Source organism: Aspergillus fijiensis (assembly GCF_003184825.1).
Source record: "Aspergillus fijiensis CBS 313.89 unplaced genomic scaffold BO72scaffold_91, whole genome shotgun sequence".
Taxonomy (NCBI): domain Eukaryota; kingdom Fungi; phylum Ascomycota; class Eurotiomycetes; order Eurotiales; family Aspergillaceae; genus Aspergillus; species Aspergillus fijiensis.
Genome location: NW_024469067.1, coordinates 1 through 9870, shown reverse-complemented (window position 1 = coordinate 9870; position 9870 = coordinate 1). Strand labels below are relative to the sequence as shown.

Here is a 9870-nt window from a genome sequence, read left to right as displayed (position 1 = left end):
TGTGTGTCCTCTTTTTTTTTTTTTTTTTTCCAATCCACTGCTTTGGTGCCCCTCTACTGAGTACTCTCAATGTGCCGCCATTTGTGTCTTGCCGTTTTCTCGTGCTCTGGCAAAAGGATTGTGCTTGTCCCTCCGGTCATAAGGCTTTCATGTCCGTCCACTTAGTCATAGAATAGAGAAGTCGATTTCGGAGCTGCGCTGGTATGTTCCATGGATGCAGTTAGAGCTATGATGCATCTACCCGAACACGGGTGCACTCAGCATCGAGTAGTGAACCTGTAGCAGTTGAATGATTTCCACACAACGACAGTATTAACCATCATTAGATAGGATGATTTGTAAAGGGTGAAGTGTGTCGATTCTAGCTTCGGGCACTTCCCCAAAAAATGGTCCGATATGAGATCAAGTGCGATGATGATGTCGGTGAGGAAAGCAGACCTCGGAGGCGTGGCAAAGGAACTTTGGTGCTAGCCGAGTCAGACACTATCTACCTATATATTAGACCTTCTATTCATTTGTATTCAGGGCGTTGTTTGTTTATGGCTCTGTTATACTATGTAACAATCATCAGCAGCCCTTTTGTTTCTGCTTTTCGATTTCGTACAGGACAGCTCTCTCACAGCCGGCAGGATCCCTGAGAAATTCAAACGTAGGAACCCGATTCGCCCTGCTGGAGTGCCTGGAGACCATCCTAGTGAAGTCCACGCCTGCAGAACCTCAGTTGATCATTGTCTCTGCAACCAATCATAGTGGGAGGGATCCATTCTGGTCGTCATAGACACATGGTGGGGCCCACCGTAGGTACTTTTTTTTTTTTTGCCCCTTCTGCGGAAGATGGGAATTTCAGCCAGTCGGCCGCGTTTAGTTCGGGTCCTGCAGGCTTGCTTCATTATGAATCTTACGGGTTGGCGGCTTTCCGGGTTCTTGTTTCTTTTCTAGTCTAGTCGGGTCTGGTCTGGTCCGGGTCTTGGGGTCGTGGTCTTGGACCTGCTGCTGGGCGCGCGCGCGCGCGCGAGAGAGACCTTTCGTTGTCCGGACACACAGACACACACACACACACACACACACAGCGACACACGGACTCCCTCCTTCGCAGGTTGAATACTCATACATTAAGAACAGTAAAGGAAGCGGTGTAGGATCGCTGTGACTCTAAAATAGATAGTCTGTCTCTATTCCTGCTGACTTTCCCCAGTGCGTCTTGATGTGGAGGTGGGGGAATGGATGTTGTTGGCCGGGAAAAGAAGGGCCTTAAGGAGTCACTGAGAGTAAACAAAAACAATCATCCGTCCAGTTCTCAGTACATGCCTGCCTACGCTAGGATAGGAAACCTTTTTTTTTTCCCCTCTGAACACAGTCTGAGTCAAATTATTCATCATGGATGACTCTGGCGGTAATCTTTTTTGGGGAGCAGGAAGAAGAAAGTTCCTTTCCGACATTCCTTAAAACGACCATCAAACGCTCCATCATCGGGTCGGACCAATAACCGCCACCCTAAAACATCCACCCGTGGTGATTTTCAGCCGGCTCGAGAACAAGTAAAGTGCGGAAAGGAAAAAAAAAAATTTTAATTTGGCACTGACAAGAGAAGAGAGATGGTGGTTGTCAGTCACAACCACCACCACCACAACCAAGTGGGATTCCTCAGGCCCTCTTTCTTTTCCTACCGCCCGCCTTATTTGATTTTCTATTACTTTATTTTTTCTTCGCCATTTCTGGCTTTTACCGTTACCGTACAGTAGACTGGGCCCTTTTCTACTTCTTCCGACGGTTAGGTGGTCCCTCACTGGCCAACGAAGTTTCCGGTGATTATTCCATTCCCATTCCCTCGACTTTCCATCTTGCCTTTTCTCGGTGCCGCCATCTTCATCATACATCGGCCCTCCATCCCTCCTCCCTCCCTCCATCCATCCATCCATCCACTTCCCCTAGCCGGAAACTAACCATCTCCCACCACCACCACCACCACCCTTTCCCTCCCCCCCATCCCATCCCATCCCATCCCATCTTTCTTCCTTACTATTCATTCTACCACCTATTTCCCCCTTTTTCATCATACATTCCTCTTCTTTTTGTAACATCCGAATTTCGCCCCCCCTCCATCTCCATTATCTACTTCTCCATTCTAACCTTGTCTTGTGTCTTGGATTCTGTGTGTTATTAGACTTGTTCTCCTGATTCTTAGTCCCCGTGCTCTCCTGTCTTGCCTATACTGTATTGTTCCGTCGACCCGTGCTCGGATTTACTAGTATACTATCTGCGTTGCTTATCCTTCCCTTCTTCCTCTTGTATCCTATTACTTCGTCGCCTCCTCGCCCTTCAGATCCTATTTATATTCCAAAAACAAAACATGCCTTATAATACCCGTCGCAAATCATTGTCGCTCCCCTCCTTGGGGATTCACCTTCCGAACTCGTCCCGCCGCTCTCCGTCCACTTCGAAATCGCCGCACGCGACTGACGACCAGCTGCCTCCGTCCAAGAAAGTAAAACGGTCGCACGATTCCTCGTTATCGCCGGAGCCTTCAACCACCACTACGCGCGCTACAGATAGCAAAGACCATCCGACACCTGTCCGTTCCTCTGGTCGGCGCAGCGCCTTGGAGCACACGCCACCTCCCTCTCCCACCGACCGCACGGTCGCCCCCAAGATCGACACAGAAGGCATAAACGATGACATCGTGGTCGGCGTCATTCAACAGCTGGAGAAGACGGGAAATCGTCCTCACCTGGTCAAGGAATTGGCTGCTGTTCTCATTGCGCTGAACGAGAGCGTCGCAAAGTAAGTCCCGCAGTCATTCTACCATCAGTCTTGTCTTGCAATTCTGACATTATTGCGCCTCCAACAGCTCTGCCAACCCCGCTGCTCTCCTGTCTTCACGGCTAAGCGCGTATATGAAACGCCCCTGGACTGCACTGGCGCCTTGTCCTGTGGCCAAGGAATTGATCCCCATCCACCCACGCAAGGTGTTCTACTTTTTGACGACTTCACCCCGTCAAGCCATCCCAGAGAACTCGGACGATGTCATAATCCCTGGCGTGGAAGGAAAGGACATGACGCCTAGCGTGACAAGTATTGACCTCGATGAGGAAGACGCGTTGGCGCGGGAGCGGTCGCGCCTCAGCCCCAGTCCCGAGGTCGACCTGTCTTCCCCCGACTTCGACGAAGAAAACATTGACTTGGATGGTCGCACGGGTTCCACCAGCACCTCCCGGTCGAGTACCGAATTTGGAGATCACCACACTCGGCTGATGCACTCGAACCGGGCTGCATCCCCTCCATTGGAAGGTGATGAGAAGGAGTTCACACAAACCGCGAGCGCTGTCCGTGAGCGGGCTTCCGAACAAAAAGAAGCCCAGCAACAGCCCTCTACCACACATTTTTCTGCGCTATCGGAAGGTCTCAACGAGTTGCACGAAGATAGTATGATTATCTGCGGCACCCCCGTGGACGACAGCCACCTCTCGTTCAATGGCGATCGCATGGCGGATGAGCCCACCCACGACTACTTTTCTCGTGGCGGTCTCTCTGAACGTTCTCCTCTCCAAGGCCACCTCCAACAGCAGGATCTCGACGAGGCGGCCGTGGCGGCTCTGTTCGGTACTTCTCCTTCCCCTTCTCTCACATCGGTGGCCTCATCCATCTCGTCTGGCACGAGTGTGGCTTCAGATGACGGACTGGATGGCGAGTCTCAGTCGGAAGCGATTGGACGTGCCCCTCAGATCAGTCTACCCGAAGACCCCACCGCTCCCTCAGTATCGACACTGAAGCGTCCTATCGACATGCTGAACAGCGAGATGCCTGATCTGGACATGAAAATGGCAGATCTGGCTGAGCACGAAGACAAAGTGTCGCTAGGAGCTCGCGCATTGCCTCGCTCAGACGGGGCGACGGTTTTCGATTCGTGGCGAGAGCTACAGAGTCCGGAAACAGTTGATGTCCATGAGCTCGATGAGATGTTTGATGATCTCTAAATTTCCGCGACAACAAGACACCAGTCAGCGGGAATTATCCCCTCTCCACTCCATTTTCGAAAATGGCTCGCCTTGATTGGCTAGCCCTCAACAGGTTCTTCGCAACCTGTTTGCTATATCCCTGTATATCTTTTTATCTCTAATGCGTGCTCGCGGCACTTGCCTTCTCTCCGTTCTCGAAACCCCCAAGGCGACAGCCGAAGCCTCCGCTCCTCCTGTATATATACTCCCACTATACCTCATTCCTCTTTCCTGTCCTCCGTCTTTTTTCTCTTTCCCACGCTCACGCTCACGCTCACACCACGACTGACTTGATTTTAATGTCTGCGGTTTGATCGTGAAAAATTCTTTTTGATTGTTCAGTCGGATTGATCTGAAACGTCTCGCTTGGTTGGATCGATGCGGATGCGGTTGTCGGCGTTCTGAGACGGCTACGTTCTGGTAGACTGGAAGAACAAAAATAAGGAAAATTGGAAGCCAAAAAGAAAGAAAAGGAAGGCCGGAAAACTGGGATTTACGTTGTGATGTCAGCAATCATGTATGTTTAGCGCCTGTGGCATCTTCAAGGTTGGAATAAAAAGCTTCCAAATCTCCCCGCAAGGGACTCCTCCGATTTGATAAAGGTTCATCGTATCTTCGCGGATTGTAAGCCCTAAATTGATTGGAGGTTTCGGAGCCAACGCCATCATCGTTCCGTTCCATGGACTATTCGGGCCCGACTTTGGAGCCACTGGGCAATCCTGAATGGTTGAAGCTGCAGGGTGCCAGGTGACATGCAGCAGCAGCTCGCTCTTGGTTGGTCTGGCCAATCCTCCGGTCGGGAAGTCGTTCTGCCCACTAGAGACCACTTGAGATATGCCGAAAGTTGATCATGGATCTTCCTGCCAGGTGGTTGCTGCCTAAGTCATAAGTAGTGTAAGTTCTGATTCGTATTATCTAAGCCGTATTCAATGAACTAACTATTCCCAAGAACTCAGTGAAAGGCAGATGCACTCGTGGAAAAGCGAAGAAAGTCAGGAACGCTTTGAACCAGAACAAGGAGGAAAGAAAAGATCATGACTTCATAGCGGGGCGATTGCGATCGAGTCTTGAGCTTAGACCAAGTCGAGGTACTAAACCTACCTACTGTAAGTGTAACTAGAGTATGAGTACTAGTGACTGTCACCGCCCGCCCGCGCCTGTCATGCAGCCTGCATTGTTGCCAGGAAAGTGCCCGCATCCACTGCATTCATTCCTCCTCCTCGTCCTCCTCCTCGTCCTCCTCCTCGTCCTCCTCCTTCTTCTTCTCCAGTACCCTACGGCGTAGTCTCCTTTCTCGTCTCTTCCACAGATCATCACCCCTTGTGTTCTTTTCCTCTCTTTCATTCCTCCCGTTCCCTCTTCTTCGCTCTCTTACCACTTTTGCCACTTCTGGTTCCGACCCTACTGCTAAAGCGCTGCAGCTGGCTGTGGCTGCAAACCTTCGCGCTTCTAATCGCCTCATCTCATCTCTGGAACCTTCCGCCGGGCGGCCATCATGTTCCTGTTTGGCCGTGCATGCTCTAGGCTCGAAAAAATCTGATATAGTTGGCGATATTTGAAGCGTCAACCACCCACCCGATACCTCCAAAATCAGCGAAAGCAAGTGACCATCGTCGAAGCGAACCCCCCGCCGTCCGCCGCCCGTTGGCCCTCGCTAGTCTGATCAGACAACACCATGGAAGCACAATCTAATTTACCGGACGGGGATGAAAGCCATTCGCAAGGTGGAATGCCTCTTCGTCCCCATCCGGAAGAGCCGTCGGTTTCCTCGTCCAACGCGCCAGCACTGACTAGTACATCGTCATCACAACATCCACCGCGGCCGACCCTCACCACTAATAGCGGAGGTACTAACTCCGATAAAAAACCACTACTTCCCACCACCAACGCCAGCAAAAAGGTTGCCATCCCGCGACAGCGCTCCGGGGCTGCCCCACGCTATGCTCGTCGTGTACCTCTGGCCTGCGAATCTTGTCGGCATCGCAAAACCAAGTGTAGTGGGGATACGCCAGTGTGTAGACAGTGCAAGGAGCTGCGGGTTAGCTGCCGATACCCGATCTCCTGGCGTGAACGGACCAAGACGTTTGTCGATCTTATCGCACGCTTCCCTTGCGCTGGTCATTGACTTAAAAGTATTTAGGCAATTGAATAAGCTTTCTACCAAGACCTCCGATTATGAAAACCTCCTGCGGGACCTAAGTTCCGTGGTGGACGGTCGCGCTGCCGAGCGAATAAAACTTGTTTTGGAGAAGGTGAGTTTTAACTCCGTAGCCCGTTGTGTTCTATCCTTCTTCATATCCCCTGGAAAAGTCTGCGATGATGGGCTAACCCTGATCAGCATTCGGGTAGTGAAAGCACCGCGACGTCCACCGAAGCACAGTCGAGTTCCGTAACGCCGCAGGAGGAATATGCAGACGATGACGTATCTTCAACTTCATCAATTGGATCGCTGGATGCAATAGACCGTGTCGAGGAAGATGTGAACCGAACTCCGAGTTCCCGAGCCACGGGCTATATGGGCAAGAACTCGGAGGTCATCTGGATGCAGCGAGTGCGCAAGGAGGCCGAACAACGTTCACGCAAATTGCCAGGCTTTTACGAGGCGGACCAAGAAAGCGATTTCGCGATCCATTCGGTCAATTACCACCTGGATGACATGGACATTTCTGTTCCTGGACCCGTGCATGTGTACTGGATGCCGCCACGGAAAGTGGCCGATCAGCTTTTCCAGGATTACTTGGAGACCGTGCACCCATTCTTTCCCATTGTCAACCGCACCCTCTTTTCCGCACAATACAAAACCTTCTTCGATAGCGCCGCTCGGCCCGGAGACAAGTGGCTAGCCATCCTCAATATGATTTTCGCCATCTCCGCCAAGCATGCCCACCTGACGCAGGCGCCCTGGCGCGGAGATGACAATGATCATCTGGTCTATCTCACTCGAGCCCGGATTCTTAGCATGAACGGAGACGTGCTATTCAGCCATCCTGATCTTCAGCAGGTTCAGGTGGAGGGTTTAATCGCATATTATCTACTCTCTACGGACCAGATAAACAGGTGAGGCCGTTTTAGTACACAATCATATATGTTGTCCCATCTAACTTGTATACCAACCAGGGCGTGGAGAATCGCAGCTCTGGCTGTACGGTCTGCTATTACATTAGGGCTCAACATGAAGAATACCAGCGAAAACACGGCTAAAATCTCTAAAGAAGCACGCTACCGGGTCTGGTGGTGTTTGTATACGTTTGAGCACATGTTGGGTATCATGACAGGACGGGCTTCATGCATCTCCGATGGTATCTGCACGACGCCATTGCCACTCCCTTTCGAGGAAGAACAGCTCTCAGAGCCGGCTGCGACCAGGCTCCTTAACAACCCAGATATACGTCAAGACTACATTGAATCCGCCCTTGCTTCTTCATCCGTTCGTCAGATGCCATCTAATCCCCGCGGGGGCAGAGAAGCTGAAGCGTCAGATCAATCGCGCGAGACCTCGTGGCTGCGAAATCTGCCCCCGAGCAGCGCCCTAGGCTTTCTCTATTATGTCGACCTCGCGGTCATTGCACAGGAAATCGTCAATCGGGTATACTCACTTGACTGTGTTTCCATCCCATGGAGCCACATCGAGAACCGGATTGGTGAACTTCGGTCTCGGATTGACCTTTGGTACCAAAATCTCCATGAAGCGTACGACTTCTCTAGACGAGAGGACCAGAGCACAGATGTAATCCGTGCCAAGCTATTCCTTGCTTTCCACTACTATAGCGCGCGGATTACTCTGGGACGGCCATGCCTCTGTCGCCGTGACGCAAGGCAAACGGCTGCTAGCAAAAAGCCAACCTTTAGCCACGAGATGGCGGTTATAACCTTGGACTCTTCTCGACGTATGCTTGACTTGATGCCGGATGTGCCAGACGCAGCCCGTCTCTACCAAGTATGCCCCTGGTGGTGTATTCTGCACTACTTGATGCAAGCGACCTCGGTCCTACTGTTGGAGTTATCCTTTGGTTGTATTCACAAGCCAGAGGATGAGATGCACTTTTTGGAATCTACGAAGAAGGCTATCCGCTGGCTCTTTGCGATGGCACAGAATAGCTTGGCCTCTCGACGGGCGTGGGAATTGTGTTTTGGTAGTCTCCGCCAGATTGCCTGTGGGATGGACTACGATATCAGCGATATGCCCGTCTTTGGATACGACCCTCGGCCACATAACGTGACCCAACCTGGCCAACATCAAGCCGAACAGACCGCTAACTCAGGCCCCGTTTTTTACACATCTGCTGACATGAATCAATCTTTTGTTGCGTCGCAAGTGTCCAATATGCACTATGATTCTGGATTGTCACTTACCATGAACCCTCAGGATCAACAGCAGCAGCAGCAGCAATACCAACACAATCAACAACAACACTCGGGCATGCCAATGAGTTTCATGCCTTCCGACCCCAGTCCCGGCGGCGATGCATATTTTCCGTATGATCCGATCAGCGGCGAATTCATTCGCTCTTTCTTCCCATCCTCCGGGGATGAGGATCAACCATGGGGGTGATAAGTACAATTCGACTTGCTGTCTTCTTGGAAAGTCGGTCTGACAGTACTATTTTTCCACTCCCAGGATCCAATCCTTATTGCCACGCTGCACCACGATTTCGCACAATTTGGTTGGCCTTACTGAAATTTCTTTCTGAATATTGTTTACCATGGCCTCGAAGCTTTGAAGATCCGTTACAGCATTTCTGAGTTCGTGCGCGAGCTTGATTCTCCTCTTCGCAATATTGTCCCATATATACTGAGCGCTGAATGCTCTCAGGCATCTGTCTCTCTGTTTCGCTTGCTTCCTGCTTACGTCTTCATCCGCAACCATATTCCAACTGCTTCTTCTTCGTATTTGGTTTTCTATGCGAACAACATCTGGGCTTTGTGTACGGCGGTAAATTTGCTACGTGGAGTATTATGCAGGAGAGACGGAAAATGAAGTCTGGCCTGAGCGGCGAGGCCTGATTTTACTGGCGCTGGTGGAAATTTGTCATGAATCTAACGGATGGATGAATCAATGAATAGGGTGGGATGGTTGGCGTATATTGTTTTTTTTCCCCGGTTGATAACACCCTCCTCCTTTGTGATACAGATCTCGTTACCGAGATCAGGAATACCATTTTCGAATTTTCTCTACCCTCTTATTTCAATGGTCTTATTTCTATGTCATGGGGGATTCGGTGGTGATATTTAATACATGGTAGAGAGACGAGAGGGCTGAAGTTGCAGTTAGTATAATAGTGTTCCAACACGGCATGCAACCGTTGCCAACCAGTTAACTATCGTTGACAAGGTCAACAGTCCCCTCTCTTCTAAACTCTATTCAACGAAACTATCAATCGTACAGTATGGATTGATTATACATATCTTTTGACGGATACACAAGTACTTATATCACTACTGATACCACTACTTATATCTTGACCAATAACAGTTTGCGTGTAGCTGTGATTATCAGTGGTTATAAACACTTCCAGCAAGATTGAGGATACGTAACGCGCGCACGTCCATTAAGGGTTGTACTGTGTACGCAGTTAGTTGTATATAGCGTGACCCTAAGCTAATACTATCCCAAGACTAAGTAGTTTTAGGCTTGATACGAATAACGAGTTCGTGCCCGGGTTGGATTAGGTGTTTACCCGGTTGGACCAAGTTGTAAACGGTTCAGACGCCTCCAAGGCCGTCCTTCCCCTCTTTCCCCTACTACGGGTGGGTGAATCTCGGTACAGTATACTAAGGTAGTGCTTTAGCACCTTGGATTCTGGCGAGATTGGGTATTCCCTTTCTGGGATAGTAGGGCAGGGCAGACCAGAGTAGAACATTGGGAAGGGGGGGG

General features: G+C 50.6%; 3 protein-coding genes across 3 annotated transcripts; 2 read left to right on the top strand and 1 right to left on the bottom strand.

Annotated features, from left to right (window-relative positions):
* Positions 1–805: 805 nt before the first annotated feature.
* BO72DRAFT_308616 (uncharacterized protein) lies at positions 806–1226 on the bottom strand. Its single transcript, XM_040940484.1, has one exon. It carries the CDS (start codon positions 1111–1113, stop codon positions 862–864), a length of 252 nt encoding a protein of 83 aa, XP_040795725.1. The 5' UTR covers positions 1114–1226; the 3' UTR covers positions 806–861.
* A 909-nt stretch (positions 1227–2135) lies between these two features.
* Positions 2136–4018, top strand: BO72DRAFT_308607 (uncharacterized protein). The gene is made up of 2 exons (XM_040940483.1): positions 2136–2781; positions 2849–4018. Exons 1-2 carry the CDS (start codon positions 2351–2353, stop codon positions 3972–3974), a joined length of 1557 nt encoding a protein of 518 aa, XP_040795724.1. The 5' UTR covers positions 2136–2350; the 3' UTR covers positions 3975–4018.
* Positions 4019–5670: 1652 nt separating this feature from the next.
* BO72DRAFT_522512 (Zn(II)2Cys6 transcription factor) lies at positions 5671–8964 on the top strand (the record flags this gene model as incomplete). The annotated part of the gene is made up of 4 exons (XM_040949767.1): positions 5671–6077; positions 6136–6247; positions 6334–7052; positions 7113–8964. The coding sequence occupies 4 exons, from the start codon at positions 5671–5673 to the stop codon at positions 8545–8547; spliced, it is 2673 nt and encodes an 890-aa protein (XP_040795723.1). The 3' UTR covers positions 8548–8964.
* Between the last annotated feature and the right edge of the window lie 906 nt (positions 8965–9870).